Here is a 20,219-nt window from a genome sequence, read left to right as displayed (position 1 = left end):
GGAAGAGGGACTGCCTCTGACATAATCTGATAGGCCTGTTCTTTGATCACCTCCCCCTGAGGGGAGAGCAGCCCTACCAGGCCACAGAAGATGACAATGCAGCCATTCCTGATGGGATCTGATAGACTAAGATTAGAAGGAAGGAGAGGAGGACCTCCCCTATCAGTGGACTTGGGAGGGGCAAGCAAGAAGAAGGGGGAGGGAGGTTGGGGCTGGAAGGGGAGGAGGGAGGGAACTACAGGGGGATACAAAGTGAATAAACTGTAATTAATAAAAAATAAAAAAGATTTTAAAAAAAACAAGCAAAACAAACAAAAAAGAAAGGATACAGACAAAGACAAAAAAAAGTGTCTGCTGTGGTCCACAAAAACTTCATCATTATTAAAAAAAATAAAATAAAATAAATAAATAAATCTCATAAAGAAATCCAGGAAAACACAAACAATTGGAGGAAATGAATAAATCTCTCAAAGAAAGAAAGAAAGAAAAAACAGTTGAAGGAAACAAAACTGCTCAAGACCTAAAAATGAAAATAGAAGCAAAAAAGCAAACACACATTGAGGAATCCTGAACATGGAAAATCTAGGTAAGTGAACAGCACTACAGACCCAAGTGTCACCGACAGAACATAGGAGACAGAAGAGAGAATGACAGGCGTTGAAGATAAAATAAACAGATGCATCAGTCAAAGAAAATGTTAAGTCTAAAAAATTCCTGACACAAAATATTGGGAAATCTAGGACACTATGAAAAGACCAAACCTAAGAGTAATAAGAATAGAAGGAGAAAAATACTAGCTCAAAGGCCCAGAAAATATTTTTAACAAAATCATAGAAGAAAATTTTCCTAATCTAAAGAACATGCCTATATAGTTACTAGAAGCATACAGAGTACCAAATAGATTGGATCTGAAAAGAAAGTCCCCTTACAACATCTAAACACCACATCTAAACACTAAACATACAGAACAAAAAAAAATATATTAAAAGCTTCAAGGGGAAAAAGCTAAGTAACATACAAAGGCAGACCTATTAGAATTGCACCCAACTTCTCAACAAAGACTCTAAACTCAGGAAGGGCCTGGAGAGATGTTCTGCAGACTCTAAGAGATCACAGATGCCAGCCCAGACTACAATACCCAGCAAAACTTGCAATCACCATAGGTAGAGCAAGCAAGATATTCATGACAGAGTCAAACTTAAACAAAAAATTTATCCATTAAACAATATCTTCAATGAGTCAAATCAAAAGTTCAGTAGATACAAATAAGGAATGCTGAGAGCAGGAGAAGTCTTCTCCAGATAGAAGGCCCCCAGTTGGTATTTCAATGCCATCCCTGAACTCATATACAAATGAGAAACATCACATGGACTGAGAAGGTTGTTTTTATAGGAACAGATATAGATGTGTAACAACAATTAAAGAAAAAGAGGCCATAAATTTGAGAAAGAACAGAGATGGCCTATGGAAGGGCTTCGAAGGAGCAAAATAAAAAGAAACTGATGTTATTATATTCTAATTTCAAAAAATAGAAACAAAGCAACTTTTTAAAAAGTTGGAAAAGCTCACCAATGGAACGGATCATGTGGAGGACAAAATATCAGGGATTGAAAACAAGATAAAAGAATTGACTGGATAATTCAGTCAAGATCATTGATAATTTTTAAGTATATGAATGGAACACGACAGAGTTTTAGGACACCATCAAAAGACCAAATCTACAAATGAAAGGCATAGAGGAAAGATAATAATTTCATGCCAATTGGGAGGCACCGAGGGAGGGGCTACAGCTGGGATACAAAGTGAATAAACTGTAACTAATATTAAAAAATAAAATTAAAAATCTATGCCAAATGCATAGAAAATACTTTCCAAAAGAATCATAGATAAAAATAATAACAAATCTAGAGAATAAGACTCCAATTTGGGTTCAAGAGGCACACAGAACACCAAATAGGCAGAACTCAAAAAGAAACTCTGTCATTTTAAAGTCAAAACACTAAAGTTGCAGAATAAAATGGAATACTGAAAGCTGCAAGAGAGAAGGGGCAAGCCACATATAAATTCAGATTCAGAAGAATAACAGCTGTTCAATAGAAATTTTTAAATCGAGAAAAATCTTGGGGAAATGCATTTCAAGTTCTGAAAGACCACAACTATCACGGCAGACTATATACCTAGCAAAACTGTCCTAATAAAGAATAAACAGAAACTTTACATGATAAGAGCATGCTAAAGGAATCTATGATCAATAAGGCAATTCTACAGAGGATGATGGAAGACATAATTTTGTTGTTTTTTTATATTAATTACACTTTATTCACTTTGTGTCCCAGCTGTAGCCTCCTTCTTCATTCCCTGGAATCTGACCCTCCCTCCCTCATCTCCTCCCATTCCCCTCCTCCACTCCACTGATAGGAAAGGTTCTCCTCCCCTTTCATCTGAGCCTAGCCTATTAGGTCTCATAAGAACTGGCTGCATCGTCTTCCTCTGTGCCCTGGTAAGGCTGCTCTCCCATCGGGGGAGGTGATCAAAGAGCCAGCCACTGAGTTCATGTCAGAGACAGTCACTGTTCCCATTACTAGGGAACCCACTTAGAGACTGAGCTACCATGGCTGCACACCACACAGGGGTTCTAGGTTATCTCCATTCATGATCCTTGGTTGGAGTATCAGTCTCAGAAAAGAGCCCTGGGCCTAGATTTCTTGGTTCTGTTGCTGTCCTTGTGAAGTTCCTGTCCTATCCAGGTCTTTCTATCTCCCCCTTCTTTCATAAGATTCCTTGTACTCTGCCCAAAGTTTGGCTATGAGTCTCAGCATCTGCTTTGATTCCTTGCTAGGTAGAGTCTTTCAGAGGCCCTCTGTGATAGGCTCCTCTCCTGTTCCCTGTTTTCTCCCTCTTCTGATGTCCTGCCCATTTGCCTTTCTGGATGAAGATTGAGCATCTTACCCAGGATACTCCTTCTTGATTAGCTTCTTTAGGTGTACTGATTTTAGTATGCTTTTCCTATATTATATGTCTAATATCCACTTGTAAGTGTGTATATACCATGTGTGTATTTCTGCTTCTGGAATACCTCACTCAAGATGATCTTTTCTAGTTCTCACCACTTGCATGCCATCTTTATGATTTCCTTGTTTTTAATTGCTGAGTAGTATTCCATTGTGCAAATGTACCACAATTTCTCTATCCCTTCCTCCATTGAGGGACATCTGGTTGTGTCCAGCTTCTGGCTATTAGGAATAGAGCTGCTTGAAACTGTGAACACGGCTGAGCAGATGTCCTTGTTGTGCACTTGAGCATCTTTAAGACCTGCGCCTGGGAGTGGTACAGGAGTGGGTCTTGTGGAAACACTCTTCCTAATTGTTTCAGAAAGTGCCCGATTGATTTCCAGAGTGGTTGTACAAGTTTACATTCCCACCAGCAATGGAGTAGGTTTCTCTTTCTCCACATCCTCTCCATCAGGTGTTGTCACTTGAGTTTTTGATCTTAGCCATTCTGATGGGTGTAAGGTGAAATCTCAGGGTCGTTTTGACTTGCATTTCCCTGATGACTAAGGACACTGAACATTTAAATGTTTCTCTGCCATTCGATATTCCTCTACAGAGAATTCTCTGTTTAGCTCTGTTCCCCATTTTTAATTGGATTACTTGATATGTTGATATGTTGCTTTTTAACTTCTTTAATTCTTTATATAGTCTGGATATTAATCCTCTGTCAGATATGGGGTTGGTGAAGATCCTTTCCCAGTCTGTAGGCTGTTGTTTTGTTCTGATGACAGTGTCCTTTGCTTTACAGCTTTTCAGTTTCAAGAGGTCCCATTTATTGATTGTTGCTCTTAGAGCCTGTGCTGTTGGTGTTCTGTTCAGGAAGTTGTCTCCTGTGGCAATGAGGTCAAGGCTCTTCCCTACTTTTCCTTCTAACAGGTTTAGTGTGTCTGGTTTTATGTTGAGGTCTTTGATCCGCTTGGACCACAACTGTCAGGACAGACTCTGTGCCTCGCAGAGCTGTTACAGTAAAGAATAAACAGAGACTCTGTGATGAAAGTGCGCTAAAGGGGTCCATGATCAGTAAGAGTCTTCCGGAGGGCTCCGGAAGACATCATTTTGGATAGAAGATAATGAAATATGTATATAAACAATGACAAGGAAAAAGTTAAAATATCAAGAGAGTCAAGCAAAAGACGCCCCAAAATCAACAGAGTGGCTGGAACTGATGTACATCTTCCGACAGTAGCTCTGAATATTAAAGTGACACAGACTAGACCAACAGATTGGAATAGAAGTTAGGATCCATCCGGTTTTTTTTTCTATAAGAAACACAGTTCACCTTCAAAGATAGGCACAACCTTAAGGTAAAATGATGGGGAAAGGTATTTCAAGCAAATGGCACCAAAAAAGTATGCATCATGATTCATGATTCTAATGCCCGAAAAAAATAAAGAAACATCAAACCAAAATTAGCAGAAGAGATAAATATGCATTCTTTCCCTCAAATAAAGTAATCAAAAATTACAATTAGCGATGAAAGTAGAGCATGTTATACAAAAGAAGAGGGGGAATAACCAGGAGATGAACGCAAGGAGATGGAGAAGAGGAAAGAGTAGAAGGTCGTTGTCATTCATAATTTAGTATGTGTGAAAAAGCTGTATTGAAACACGCTGGTTTGAAAGCTATTTACAAAATATAATTTCTTAAAAATGGAAAGTGGCTCACTGAACACCGTGGCAGCTTTCGGGGACTTGCGTGCTCTCATCACTAGCACAGCCAGGCCTACACGCTGAGCAACCACGTCTAAGGGACCTGCAGTTGGCATTGATCGTGGCACCACCTACTCCTGTGGGAGCGTCTTCTAGCATGGAAAGGTGGAAATGATTGCCAATGACCAAGGTAACCGAACCACACCGAGCTATGTAGTCTTTACTGACATGAAAAGAGTAACTAGGGTTGCAATGACCCCACCAACCCAGTTTTTTATGCCAAGTGTCTGCTCAGACGTAGGTTGGAGGATGCTGTTGTCCAGTCTGATGTGAAGCACTGGCTTTTTATGGTGGTGAATGATGCAGGCAGGGTCAAGGTCCTAGTAGAATACAGAGGGAAGACCAAAAGTTTCTCCCCAGAGGAGGTGTCCCCTATGGTTCTGCAGAAGATGAAAGAAATTACAGAAGCCTACCTGGGGAAGACTGTTAGCAAAGCCATGGGCACAGTGCCAGCCTACCTCAACGACTCTCGCGGCAGGCAACTAAAGAACCTGGAACTACTGCTGGCCTCCGTGGACTTCAAATCATCAGTGAGCCAGCTGCTACTGCCATTGCTTATGGTCTAGGCAAGAAGGTTGGAGCCGAAAGGAATGTGCCAACTTCTGACTTGAAAGGTGGAACTTCTGATGTGTCAATACACACAATGGAGGATGAAATTTTTGAGGTCAAATTAACAGCTCGAGACACCCACTTGGGTGGAGAAGACTTTGATAGCTGAATGGTCAACCATTTCATTTCTGAGTTTAAACAGAAGCACAAGAAGGACATCAGTGAGAACAAAAGAGCTGTCAGGAATCTCCATACTTTTTAATGGACTAGGCTAAGCTCACCTCTCCTCCAGCACTCAGACCAGTACTGAGACTGGTTCTCTCTATGAGGGAATCGACTTCTTTACCTCCATCACCAATGCTCCAGTTGAGGAATTGACAGTGTTCCATGATACACTGGACCCTGTAGAAAAGGCCCTTTGAGATGCCAAACTACACAAGATCTGTGATTGTCCTGGCTGGTGATTCTATCAGAATCCCCAAGATTCAGAAGCTTCCGCAAGACTTCTTCAATGGAAAAGAACTGAATAAGAGCATTAACCCCCTTCATATGGGTTCCCTAGTAAGGGAAGTGGGATTGCATTGGACATGGACTCACTTTCCAGCTTTTTAATCACTTTCCCTGTGGCAGAACTGCCTTGCCAGGCCACAAGAGAAGGGGACACACTCAGTCTTGATACAACTTGATGAGCTGGGGTGATTGGGAAAGGGAGCTCCCTTTTTCCTGAGAAAAGGGGAGGAGGAAGGAGGAAGGGTAAGACCGGGAGGGGAAGAGGGATGGGGCTACAATAAGATTAATGATGTAAACTGAATTAAAATTTAAAAATTCCAAATGGAAAACAAAAAGAGTATTAAACCTGAGGTTGCTTACGGCGCAGCTGCTATTCTATCTGGAGACAAGTTTGAGAATGTTCTGGATTTGCTGTCCTTATGTGTCACTCCTCTTTCCCTTGGTATTGAAACTGCTGGTGGAGTCATGACTGTCCTCATCAAGTGCAATTCCACCATTCCTATCAGGCAGACTCAGACTTTCACCACCTACTCTGACAACCAGCTAGGTGGGCTCAGTCAGGTGTATGAAGGTGAAAGGGCCATGACCAAGAATAACAACCTGCTTGGAAAGTCAGAACTCACAGGCATACCCCCAGTCCCCCTTGATGTCCCTCAGATTGAAGTCACTTTTGACATCAGTGCCAGTGGCATCCTCAATGTTTCTGCTGTAGATAAGAGCAAAGGAAAGGAGAACAAGATCACCATCACCGATGACAGAGGATGCTTGAGCAAGGAAGATATTGAGCACATGGTCCAGAAGGCTGAGAAGTACAAAGATGAAGATGAGAAGCAGAGAGATAGTTTCCTCCAAGAATTCACTGGATTCCTATACCTTCAACATGAAAGCAACAGTTAAAGATGAGAAACTTCAAGGCAAGATCAATGATGACAAACAGAAGATTCTAGACAAGTATAACAAAATCATCAGTTGGCTGGGTAAGAATCAAACTACAGAGAAGGAAGAATTTGAACACCAGCAGAAAGAACTGGAGAAAATCTGCAACCCCATCATTACCAAGCTGCACCAGAGTGCTGATGGCATGGCTGGCAGCTTCCCTGGTGGAGGAGCACCTTTGTCTGATGCTGCTTCTTCAGGCCCACCATTGAAGAGGTGGGTTAAGTCAGTCCAAATGGAGTTTAGCATTGGTCCATAGGGAAACATTTGAAGGACCCAAATTTAGCAAGTTACGTGGCAGTTTTAAATTTAAGCTGCCGCAATAGCTCAATTACTGGGCACTCTCAATACTTGAACATGAAACATGCACACAGGGAGAGAAATAACATTGCACTTCATAAGCACTGTATCCTAAATGGAAAATGCAATGTCTCTAAAACAGGTGGAAAATGCATTGTCTAATAAAACTATTAAATTGGCACCATAAAAAATGGAATATGAACAGAGATACCTTTGTATGGGTAGACAATGTTGCTTCCAGAAGAACTATCTTATCAAACAAAAATCTCAGAACCAGGCAGAGGAAGGCATCTCCCTAACAAGTTCTTGGTTGGGAAAGCTTCAGGAGCAGCCAAAATAACACACACTATTAACATTGCCTGATTGCCTGCCATGACCAGATGGCAAGACTTTGCTTCCAAAAACACCACACGCTCTGGTTGTAGTACACAGAGGAGGCAATCTCAAACAACTGAGAAATGTCCTTTCTGCCAACCAGCTTCCATGGTTCTAGAAAGTGGTGTTACAGCAGCTAGAAGAAGAAGAAAAAAATCTCAATGATCTTACAGTTCTATACCTTTTGTTCAAAGGTGGCATAACTGTTGTGGAGGAGCCAAACACTTCCTGGTTGGACTTGGGGCCTTCTCCACATGAGGGAATTTCATTCCTGGCACTATAAAACTGGTCAAAAGTCTGTGGCTGTGGATGGCATAGGCACTAGGTGGAATCTACCATTATTATTTTGCTAAATAATCAATAATCATGTTGTCAAACTGCCTTCTTTTAATTAAAAAAATATATATGTTTATACCAGATATGGGCTGCTTTCAGTCTTGGCAGAGAAGAGAGGCATTTTTTTCAGTGATCAGTGCTCCATAGAGAAATACATAGCCAATCAAAATGCTAAGAACAAGAGGTTGTCAGTGCTCATCCCTCAATGGAAAATCAGTAGCAATATCCTCACAAGTCTCAGAGGATGTGTAAAAATCATGAGAAGAGAATGAGGGTAGTCCTATGAAATACAATCTTCCATGCCATCTTCCGATCGTAACACTAATGAACTCATGACCTTATGGTAGCCATAGTTATCTACACGGGACCAATACAAGATCAAGCTAGCCAAACATCACAGCATGGATGGGAAGAGGCTCACAGGCCAACCCTGTGGGCCTTTTGGAGGTTGGTAGAGGCTGGGAAATGGACAGTCACTTTCCTTTGAGGATTTAGTCAGCCCATGCTCCAGCGGATACCCCCACATACATTAGCCTGTGGGCAACATGACGAGCACAGTGGACAATAAAAACCAAAGAGGAAATTTAGCAGAATAGTAGTGGCTTCTCCTCCTGTTTATTACTCTGCTAGACAGGCATCGTATCAAACAGACCTCTAGTGACATATAGCTGTACCCACAGATTAATGCATCTCTCAGCCCTCATCAGAGAAGCTTCTATTTGCAGTAGATGGTGACTGCCTACCATCTACTGGTAGAGAGCCAGTAACTGGCCAAGGTGTAGAACAAGAGATTACAGAATGTTGTTCCCATTCGGTGTGGCATCTGTATTGCGCTCCCTCCTTTCAAGACTCAAGGATCATTCCAGAGGAGAGGCCAGAAAGAGTATAATATAGAGCCAAAGGGTGTGGATGGCTATAAGGAAACTATTTTCCAAACACAGCAGGACAATTGTACCTATAAACTCGCAGTGGTTGAATGATGAATGGTTGGAAATAAAAGCCAGAAAGAAGTCAAACTTCCTAGAATTGAATGAAAATGAAACACAACATCAAAACATATAGGATAAAATAAAGGGAGTTCTAAGAGGAAAGTTTATGCACATGGGCCTGAATCCACCCATATATTCACTAGGAAAACATGTTAATCGGCACTTCCTAGTTTCTACCATCTTACATACTTAAATGGCTTTTCTTGTACATGAATCTTTAAAGTCATGCATGGAGGTTTTCCAGAACACCGAGCCCAGAACGGCTTGTTGGGAGGGAGGCTGTATGTACTTCAGATCTTACGAGCGGATGCTGTGGGTGTCTTCTCCAGCTGTTTCACCCTCTGCACTCCCAGCTTCTCCAGTTGTGGGCTGAGAAGAGCTCGTAATTTCCATTTTTCTGGCCTGAGCAGCTGAACGACTCCCCCTGTGCCCACTGCTCCGTGGGGCAGGGAGCAATACATGGCCAAGGACTGACCTTGAGTTTCAAGGCTGGCCCCTTGCCTCCAGGTGATTCCCTGAGTGTAACGTCTGCTGCCATCTACCCTCAAAGCCAGGTGAGGCTGTGGTGCAGCCCACATCCTTCTTAAGCTGTCTCCTGAGCACCCACTCCTCAGTACCCACTTCTCCATTCCCAGGCGCCACTCTGCTTCTATAGCCTGGCAGTTATAAAAGAAAGAATTTAACTGGGCTCACAGTTCCAGAAGGAGGAGCACCTGTTATGGCCAAGCAACAAGCAGTAGCCATGGTAGCAGGATCAGGAAGCTGAGGGCTCACTCTTGATCCACTGTCACAAAGCAGAGAGGCTGAACTCAAAATGGCACAAATTTTTAAACTCTCAGAGCTTGCCTCTAGTGGCCCATGACCTCCAACAAGACCACAACTCCTAACCTCCCCCCACAAAGAGCTCCATCAATTGGGATCAAGTGTTCAAGATCCATGATCTATTTAAACCACCACAACCAGTACTGCCTAAATGTTTCCATAAGGTTTGAACCCATGTGCAGTTGAACTGGCTCTTAGTCAAGTTAGGACTAAAGAACAAACCATTCAAAAAGTTTAGGGAAGAGATTCCTGGCAGGAAAAAAAAAGCAAAGAACTCCTGGTTTTTTAGATTCCATACACGAGTGAGTCACTCAGTACTTATCTGTCCGTGTCTGGTTCGTTTCAGTTAACAGAACTCCAGTTCCATCACATTACTGCAAGCAGCTTTTAGTTTTCTATACAGCCAAACAGGGGCCCATGGTGGGTATAGACCACATCTTTAGTGATTCAACAGCTGATGGATTCAGACTATTTCCAGTCCTCGGCTGTTGTGATCAGTGCTTCCGTGAGTAAGACAGTGATCCGGAAGGACTTGAATGCTAACACTGTGACCTTTGAAATGTTCATGACTGCTCAGTTTATACAACTTCTTTGCTGGCTTTTCAGGTTCATAGCATTGCCTAAACCATAAGCCTCATTGCTTCCCAGTCTGCCTGGCAGTTACGTTATCTGGATTCTCTACATGCCTTCCAGGGCTGGCTCGTGCTACCTGCCTACTTCTCCTTTAATACACTCAAGACATTCTGCTTAAGAGAAATGATTCGAGGTCCAGGTGACTTTGCCTCCTCCTCATCTAATATTTTGTCAACTGATAGTGTTGATGGGGTCTCACTCATGTGACCTTGAGGGGCCTTGCACATGATCCTCCTGCCTCAGCACCAGCACTGCTGCGTGGTGGGATCTAGCCAAGACTCAGCATGTTTCTTTTTAAAGTGTTTAGAATCAAACCCAGGGCTCTGTGCATGGTAGGCAAGCATTCTACCATTGAGCTACAGTTGTGCCCTTGATGTTTTTTTAACACTGCCTTAACTTAGTACTTGAAATCACTAGTGTATGAGATTTTCCAACCCTCTAATGGCTCAAGCCAACTTCAGGACTTGTGAGCCATTTATTTCTGGCTCAACCCTATTCTTAGGGAAACTTGAGGATTTGTGTGTAATAATTGTTTTACTTCCTGTAAACAAGGTTCATTTCCCAATTCCTTTGCCTCCAGATATTAACATTGGAGCAATTAATTATCCCTGTTCATCTAAGGTAGATGTCTTGGGATTATCTCCCCAAGGCCTTGCCAAAACTAATAAATAACCCTTTTCAGCACCTTTCTTCATGAAACTGAGATTCAAGAATCAGCTCTCAGGTCCCATGGACCAACCACAACACAAAGAGCCTTAAATTCTGCCTACTTGTTTACAGGACTGAAGACCCAAGAAACAAGCCCCTGCTCCCCATTTGTAACCAGTAGGACAAGTTGCAAAGTCCTGTTTAAAGAAATAATGGACTGAGTGCTGCAGAATGGACTGAAGGCAGCAGAATTAAGCCCCATGGTAAGATCTAAATAGAGCTCTCTCTCTCTCTCGCTCTCTCTCTCTCTCTCCCTTTTTCTCTCTCCATCTCTCTCCACCTCTCTCTCTCCCCTCTCCCCCTTCCCACTCTCTCTCATCAGCATCCTCTCACTCGCTATTCCTTACTTTAGAGTACCATCACGGCCCGGCACACAGCTCTCTGTCCACAAGGACGGCTGCACGAATGAGGCAAAGAAGCTCCTACCGGCGTGTTCCCCACCCACCATCAGACCAGGGGGCAGAGCATGTGCCAAAGCTTATTTCCTCCCGCAATACTTGAGGAACTACATTCTTTCCACACACAGCCAAGCACATAATAGACAGGCTTATATCTCTGAGGCCGTGTCACCACACCCACACCAGGGTCTAAAACGCTTACAGATTCAGCGATGTTTGTCAAAGTACGGGGATCAGAAGTGCCAAGGCTGGCTTTAAAGGACTTGGTTCTCAACACAGAAACAATACTTCAAGGGAGAGGGCTCCTCTCATTGACCAATTTCCACATTTTCTCCTTCCTGCTGTTACGTCTCATACAAAGCAAACACACAGCATGGAAGGCCAACACCCCGACCCCTGTCTCTGGGCTCATGTCTGCCACCCAGTAACAAACTGGCCTTAGTGAAGGGGCTCTAACAGGCCCAAGCATGGCAAACATTGCAGACAGGTTTTGCCCTTTCACCCCTTTTCCTCTCCCTTGCTGTAAACCGTTACATTCCAAAAGCTAGCCTCCAAGGTCTGTTCCCTTATTTGGCCATTGACTCATTCCTGAGACAAAACACGAAAGTCCAACAATCCACACTCATTATTTGGATAACATGTCCAATCAGGATTTAGCAACTCACCCTGGCACAGACCTCTTCCTGCAAAAGCCTCACTCCTGCAAAAATACCTTCGCTTGCTTTTCTTGCTTACACTTGCTGCTGCTGCTGCTGCTGCTGCTGCTGCTGCTGCTGCTGCCGCCTTTGCAGCCCCATCCCTTGCCCCTCTAGGGCAATAAATCTCCTTTGTACTGAGAATTTGGTGGCAGGGTGTGTCCCGTACCCATTCTGGGGAGCTGACTTCCCTTTCCCTGAGGCAGTCACAGCTCAAAGACTCTGAGGGACCGTGAGACCTGCAGCTCTGTGGGTTGTGGAGAGCTGCGGCGGTCTCTAAGTGGATCGGAGAGGTCTTGCTGTTCCCACTCAGATGCTAAAGTCCACCCTCGCCCCTCCATAGCTGGATGCCTAAGCGGCACCGCTCCACGTTAATCAGCCCTGAAACACTCATCCTGCAGGCTTCCCTTGCCGCCTTCCAGAGCGAGCACTCTCCAGCCTCCCCACGTCTTTGCTGGCACAGCACTTGCTTGCCCTGCCCACCTTGTTCTGACTCTTACTCCTTAATTCCTGACCTGGACAATCTCTCTCCTTGCTTGGGAAGCCCAGAACAGTTCACTCCCGTGCTCCCCTCCCCCATACAGTTACAACTCAGGGTCTGACACAGGCCAGTCACTGTGTCAGCACCCCAGGCCTTTCTCTGCAGACACGGAATGAGCTGAGGTGGCTTCTCTCTGAGGGGGTAGCGAGAGAGCGCTAGAAACACCATTTCTCTCGCTTTCTCCCACCCAGAGCAATGTTTCCTGCCAAAACTGGGTGAAATCTGCCAGAAGGTTGAACTGATTAAGACTGGGTTTCCCTTCATCATTTTCTCATTCCTCAGAGAATCTGGGAAATAAGAACCCGTGGAAACTCTAGGATTTCAAGATGTCCAACAAGCAAAACTGAGGTTCCACAGATGGGGTGTTATTTCAGTTATAGTTTTGAACCAGCATGAGGAAGGTAATCAGTTTTGAAGATCGGCTGCTGTGAATTATGCCAGCAGAAACACATGCACACACACACCACACACACGGGGGGGCGGAGAGAGAGAGAAGAAAGTGAACAAAGACTCAGAAAAGCACAGGACACCATGTGCCAGAGGTGCCAGGAGAGGGGAGAACATTCAGGGGAAACAGCCAACAAGTTTCTCCAGTAACAGGGCAGCGCTGCTTAGGCCGCCGCCACTGTTAAACGCCCTCGTTTGACACACAAAGCTCGTTTTCTATTCGAAGTCACCCAGTCCCCAACAGACATTTCTTTTGCCCCATTTTACAGATGATGCGGCAGAAACTGTTTTTTCGGTAAAGTCTGATATTTGTTCTCACAAGCTGTTTCTGATGTTTGGGGTTTTTGTTTTTGTTTTGTTTTGCCTGTGTGCCACACATTTCTGTTTTTTTGTTTGGTTTTGGCTTTCATTTTTGTCTGCTTGTTTATTTGTTTGTTGTTTGAGGCAGGGTCTCCTTGTGTAACTCCAGCTGCCCTGTAACTCGCCATGTGGACCAAGCTGGCCTTACGTATGCTCTCTGTCTCCTTCGTGCAGGAATTATAGACATGGGCCACCAAGCTGGCTTTGTTCTGTTGTTTGTTTGTTTGTTTTGTTTGACTGTCACTATTGATAGTTTGGGAGCAGTTTCAGGACAGAGGTGCTTTGATCTGCTTGGTTTGATATTTTTGAGAAATGTTGCTATATAGCCCTGGGTGGCCTTGAACTTGCTATGTCAGCCAGGCAGGCCTCAAACTGCAATGATCCTATTCCTTCTACCTTCTCAGTGCCAGGCCTGCAGGCATATTGGTTTGTTTTGCCAGGCTGGAGATCAGACCCAGAATGTCCCACCATTGATTCGCACCCCAGCCCCTTGCCTGCTACTTTTTCCAGCTCATCATTTCTGTTGGAATCTGAACATTTTCGATAACTTATTGTAGCAGTTTGAGGTCCAGTCTCCTCTTCCGGGGCTTGCTATGTTACTTATTTATTTGTTGGTTTAATGCCCAAAGTTGCCATGAACTGACACTCGTGATGCCCAGAAGGGCTTTGCTTTCCATCCCTGACCACACTCGTAATCCAACTCCACTCATTACAACCGACAATTGTTTTGACAATGCTCTGAGATTCTGCAGAACAAACCAATACAATCAAATCTAAACCCTTGGAAGGGACGCCAGTTGCCATGGACAGTCTTGCCCCGGCTGTGGTGGAGTCTTGTGGTCTCCTCCGAACCCTAGCTCCCTTCAGTCTGGACTGCATCGTCATTAATCCAGGAATCTCCCCAGAGCTGCCTTTCACCACAACCATCTCTGTTCTTGGCATTTGGGCTTCAGGGTCTCCATGACGTATTGCAAATGAAGCCAGTTCCTTTAGGAAAAAATTAAAAACTATATATTTTTGGTCTATTTTTAGAAAAAAAAAATCCAGATAAAGCACTAGAACTGGGTATGAAAGAAGCAGTTTTCCCTCTTGGTGACCCTCCCCCGAGGAGAGAGCATTGTGGGTACGGGAACAGCCACCTTGGGCCCATCAGCCTCCCTTCCTCCCACAAAACCCAGAGCTCCAGCGCAGCCAGGGGTGATCAGTCCCTGACCCTCCACATCAACAGAGGACGGAGCAGAGGGCGGCTGCCTCTCTCCTGCAGCACAGGGCTGAGGCTTAGCTCGGTAGGAGGTAACTAAAGAGGGGAGGGGAGGAAAGAAACACACAGAGAGAGACGCCATGGAGAGGAAACTGTGTAGCCCAGGTTGCTGGAACTAGAGGGGACTCTTCCAGGCTGGGGCGGTAGAGGGAGCCAGTCCTAACGCGCACCCCCTCATCTTCTCCCTCGTTCCTCATCCACTCTGCTTAGGATCACTCCCAGGGTCTCTCCATCCCTCACTTACACTTTTAACCGTTTCCCTGAGGAGCGTGTTCACGGACTCTCCCCATCATCATGTCGGGAGTCAACTGCACACCTATTTTCAACGTTAATGATCCTTCTGTTCACAAACAGGCTAGTTTGTGGACAGTGGCGCTGGCCCCGTGGCAGATGCACCGCATCCCTGCCATTGGTATCATCCGTTTGTAGTTTAACTTTTCTTTTTTCCATAAAGACTAATACATTGAAGGGACATTCACCAAATTACTTAGAATATTTTGCTTTAAAGCATTGAGTCTGTTCAAATGAGCAGTTTAATCTGTTTTTTTGTTCCAAGGAAAAGATCAGTATTTGCTATGAATTCGGTATGGCAGGCAGATTAGACTTACAAAAATTAAGTGCTAATTAGATGACATTACAGTTATAATATGAATTATACACAATAAAGGAAAGAGGCTTGAGGTACATCTCAGGGTAGAATATTTGTCTAGCATACATGAGGCTCAAACTCCAGGGCTCCAAAATAAATAAATGAAAGAAAGAATGAATGAATGAAAGAGATTTGTCCTAAAATGAGAAAAAAAAAACATAACTTTTGCAGGGAAAAGATACCATATATCAGCAAAATCAATGAGAGAGAAATACTGCCTGATGGAAATAATAATTTTTAAGAAAAGGCAAGTGTGGTGGCACACACCTTTAATCCCAGCACTTGACAGGCAGAAGCAGAAGTATCTCCGTGAGTTTAAGACCCAGGCCGGCCAAAGTTGCTTAGTGAGACCCTGTCTCAAAAGAAAAAAAAAAAAAGAAGAAAAAGAAAAAAGAAAGGAAGGAAAGAAGGGAGAAAGGAAAAACTTAAGGAGGTATAAAAATTAAGTTACTTGATATTTTTAAAAATTGACAATAAGTTATAATAATGGCTTAGAGTGTTTCCACATCACAGTAAGCAAATAAGGATAACTGGGCAAAGCAATGAAAATATAAGCACTGGATGTTCCAAAAGCCATATTTGCTTGGGGAAATTTCGGGATGATTTTCCTTCTCAGTACAGTTTTATGCAGTGTGAGTGTGTGTGTGTGTGTGTGTGTGTGTGCCTGTGTATGTGTCTGTGTGTGCAAGAGTGTGTGTATGCATGCGTGTGTGCGTGTCTTGTACAGCTGGAGGTGTTACAGCTCAGGAGTGAAGTATTTGCTTGGCACACACAAAGCACCGGATGCAATCTGTGTGAGCGGTTATTTTTAGGTCCAGGGGCATTTTTCCGGATATTATGTTGCTCAAGCTGGCTTCAGCCTCCGGGGCTCAAGCCATTATCCTCAGCCTTTGAGTAGCCAAGACTACGGGCAGGTGCCACCACATCTAGCCCTAAGACGCTTTCAATGTAAGAAAGCAGTTGGCTTCGTTTGTGCTCATTCTGCACCGCACTAAGAGCACTTGGTAAGCAAATTGTTGGTGCTCAAATTGCAGAAAACTGGGAAATGGATGGAGGCAACCAGAGCAGAGACTCTGAGTTCCTACTCCTGGGGCTCTCAGAGGTCCCTGAGCATCAGCACGTCCTGTTTGGGACCTTCCTGTCCATGTACCTGGTCACAGTGGTGGGAAATGTGCTCATCATCCTGGCCATCGGCTCTGACTTGCAGCTGCACACGCCCATGTACTTCTTCCTGGCCAACCTCTCCTTCACTGACCTCTGCTTTGTCACCAACACGATCCCCAAGATGCTGGTGAACCTTCAGTCCCAGAACAAGGCCATTTCCTACACAGGATGTCTGACCCAGCTCTTCTTCCTGGTGTCTTTGGTAGCCTTGGACAACCTCATCCTGGCTGTCATGGCATACGACCGTTATGTGGCCATCTGTCGGCCCCTCCATTACACCACAGCCATGAGCCCTAGGCTCTGCATCTTGCTCCTCATCTTGTGCTTGACCCTCTCTGTCCTCTATGGCCTCACCCACACACTCCTCATGACCAGAGTAACCTTCTGTGGGTCTCGGAAGATCCACTACATCTTCTGCGAAATGTATGTCCTGCTGAGGCTAGCGTGCTCCGACACGCACATTAATCACATGGTGCTAATCACCACAGGCTGCATCATCTTCCTTGCTCCCTTCGGATTCATGATCACATCCTACATCTGCATCGTCAGAGCTATCCTCAGAATTCCCTCAGCCTCCAGCAAGTACAAAGCCTTTTCTACCTGTGGCTCCCACTTGGCTGTGGTGGCCCTCTTCTACGGGACACTCTGTATGGTCTATCTGAAGCCCCTGCACACCTACTCCATGAAAGATTCAGTAGCCACAGTGATGTACGCAGTGGTGACACCCATGATGAACCCTTTCATCTACAGCCTGAGGAACAAGGACATGCATGGGGCTCTGGGAAGACTTCTAAGGAAGCCGCTTCAGAGATTGACATGAGGGCTGTTTGGGGAAAGGGGAAATGAAGCACAGTGCATGCACATATCCTTCAATGTGTGCAAAGCCTCCTGTTAGGCAGGACTGTCCAGACACAGCTCTGGCTCTGAATGAATTTACGTGGACATGTAAGTAATCCCGGCATCCTCTGGCTCTCACCACCTTTGGTAAGAACTAAGGTCACACTAATGCCAATACTAGAGTATTGCAGGATTGAATTTTGCAATGTGCCTGACCACAGAACCATATCCTCAGGCTCTTCCAGATATGCCCAGTAATGACAGAGACACCATATGTGTTATCTCATATAGAGCAAACACACAAAAAGCAAATGGTAACTGATTAGAAGCTTGGCCACTGGGCTGCGGTGGCTTGGAAGAAATCCTATAGAGAAGAATCAACTGAGCCAGCAGGGCTCAAGACTGTAGAAAGCAGAGTTCAGCTGACGTGGTGGTCATTCTGCTATTCACCAACATGCTCTGTTGAGACTGAATGAGTGTCTGTTAAAACCTTCAAACTGGGTCGCAGGCATGAACATGGAGTTTATAGCCAATTGTGAGAAATAGGTAAAAATGGCCTGTTAATGAACCTAACTCATCAGTTAGAATGCAATGTCTACCATGCTGATGTAAATATGTGTATCTGTCTGTTTAAAATACAAATGCCGGAGAGATGGGTTAGCAATTAAAAGCACTTCCTGCTCCTCCAGAGAGCCTGGGTTCAGTTCCCACATACAAGCTCACAACTATCTGCAACTCCAGTTTCAGTGCCCTCTTCTGGCCTTTGTAGGATCCAGGCACAGATACACATGTAGGCAAAACATCCATACACATAAAATTAAAATAAATCAATCATTCAAAAATGAAATGGCTGAGGGTGAATGTCAAGGTTGAACTTATATGAGGCTATGGTTCAGAGAGAAAGGAGATGAAGAGAGAGGAGACTAAAAGAATCAAATACACAACAAAGCCTGAAGATAAAGGGTTACAAATGGGTACAGGTTTGGAAAATATACAATATTTTAATTAAAATGTTGCTATAATAACATCTGATAAGAGACTTTAAAACAGAGAAGCCTGACTTCAGCAAGATCATAGAATGAAAGGTTCCATCCCTCTGGCCTGTGTTATCAAGCAGCCGCGGATGAAAATGGTGTCACCAGTGCTCTGGGTCCAACCCGAGCCTGCCGCAGCCTGCCACACCGTAGAGTGGGGAAGAGGGTAGGTTTGAAAACTGGGAGAGAAATTGTCTCTTTACACCTTCGCTGCCCTCCACCCAAGCCAGCACACTATAGAAAGCCATCCCCTCAACCTATAAGTTCTTCCATGAGGCAGAAAAACAAACCATTTGTTCAGCAGACTCCATCTTCCAGGTATGCTATCCAAGAGGACCAATCAATTAGGCCTCAATAGATGTGACTAACAGAAGCGACACAGCCAAAACTCTGATGAAGCAAAGAACATGTGCAGAAGGTCCCAGCAATCAGTGTGGGAAGGAGAGAAAGAGGCCTCTCTCAAGCCCAGGCTGGCCTCAAACTCTACATCCTCCGCCCCAGCCTCCTGAGGAACTGGGGTGACAGGCATGCACCATCACACCCACCTCTGGTAACGGAGTTTTGGTGGCTGAGCCTCAGGACCCAGTTGCGGGCACCCCACAGTCCTTGGCCTGCGCAGTGGCTCACTCAGAATCTCTAGCTGGGCTGAGTGATGAAGGACAACTTTTCCTGTCAGTGTCAGTCTGTGAAGACAGAGAAATGCGTGCTTCTCTGTACTGCATTCAGCAGTGGGGGGACGTAAGGCCTGCAAAGAATCAAGAAACATGGCAACACAGACAGAACGAAATGAAGTAACCATATTTACGCCTGTTTAGCGCTTCAGTGTTAAGACCTGGCCCCACACAGCAGTGCCGAGAGCCTCGGGGAGCTGGTCGGGTCGTGAGGACTCTGCCCTCATGAATGGATTCACCCATTCATAGAGGTATCCTTAATGGATATATGGGTTAAGGACTTTATTACAAATTCTACCCCCCGTGCTTTGAAGCCACTTAGAGCTGAGCAGATTTCTCCCAGTTTCTACCTAAGCATCTGGTAGGTTAGACAAGCACCAGGTTAGCTTAGAAACCGGGACACCGGAGCTTGGGCTCCACACGCACATCTACAGGAGCACATAGCAACCTGTTAGCAGTGTGGAAGCCACCTGCTGTAAGGGTGGGAACACTCACTCCCCTAACAGTGGGCATTCAAACTCATCCTAGAACACTGTCCAAGAACCCAGAGCCATGAGCTGATCTGCCCTAAACTGCTTTGGGGTGTGTGCACAATAAGGCAAAGTGTGTCCTCAAAGTGGATTTCTCAAGAGAACCCTCTAGCTCCCATCATATGTCCACACATAACTGATTAAAAAAACTAGATATGCCACAGGAAACAGCAGCAGGAGCCAAGGCCGACAGGGCCTGAGTACAGCAGGCTAAGGACAAGCGGGGATATTTGGGAGGGAGGAAAGAGAGGGGGAATAGTGTGATTATATGACACCTAAATGAACATCGGTACAAAGTCCCAATTTATTTCTAATATCAGAGATCAGACCTCTACTCTTGCCTGATGCGTCTAAAACAAAAAGGGGGAACTGTAGAGAGCTGCGGAATGCTGTGCCTTAAAGATGGAGCTGGTTTCCGCCTTCCACCTTCCCGATGGTGAGTGCTCTCTGTCACGAACAACTCCACATTTGGCTAAGGCCGAGGATCTGGCTTGCTTCCATGTAGGTGGACCTATCTGCATTGCCCCCGTGGCACGCCTGGGTTGGCTACCCAGAGGCTATTTAAGCTGTGGGCTGGCTTTCCCCGGGGTCCGAGGATTGTTCAATGTTCCTGAATAAACTGCATTGAAAAAAAATTAAAAAAAATTAAAAAAATTAAAAAAAGGGTTTTTTAAACACTTTCTCTCAGCAACTAAATTTCTCCTTCTCTTAAACT

The 20,219-nt window shown here is 44.6% G+C and overlaps 1 protein-coding gene and 1 pseudogene across 1 annotated transcript; both read left to right on the top strand.

The window, feature by feature from the left end:
* Nucleotides 1-573: 573 nt before the first annotated feature.
* Nucleotides 574-7,013, top strand: LOC110539869 (heat shock cognate 71 kDa protein-like; annotated as a pseudogene).
* A 9,300-nt stretch (nucleotides 7,014-16,313) lies between these two features.
* LOC110544486 (olfactory receptor 1D2-like) lies at nucleotides 16,314-17,252 on the top strand. The gene has a single exon (XM_021630452.2). The coding sequence runs from the start codon at nucleotides 16,314-16,316 to the stop codon at nucleotides 17,250-17,252; it is 939 nt and encodes a 312-aa protein (XP_021486127.2).
* Nucleotides 17,253-20,219: the final 2,967 nt, after the last annotated feature.

The sequence above is a fragment of the Meriones unguiculatus genome, chromosome 7, assembly GCF_030254825.1.
Source record: "Meriones unguiculatus strain TT.TT164.6M chromosome 7, Bangor_MerUng_6.1, whole genome shotgun sequence".
In the NCBI taxonomy this organism is placed as follows: Eukaryota; Metazoa; Chordata; class Mammalia; order Rodentia; family Muridae; genus Meriones; species Meriones unguiculatus.
Note: the sequence above shows the minus strand (reverse complement) of the source record. Positions and strands in the feature narration are given on the sequence as shown.

Bases quoted from the DNA above. Each gene is read 5' to 3' on its own strand.
- LOC110544486 (XM_021630452.2), top strand. From the start codon at position 16,314: ATGGATGGAGGCAACCAGAGCAGAGACTCTGAGTTCCTACTCCTGGGG.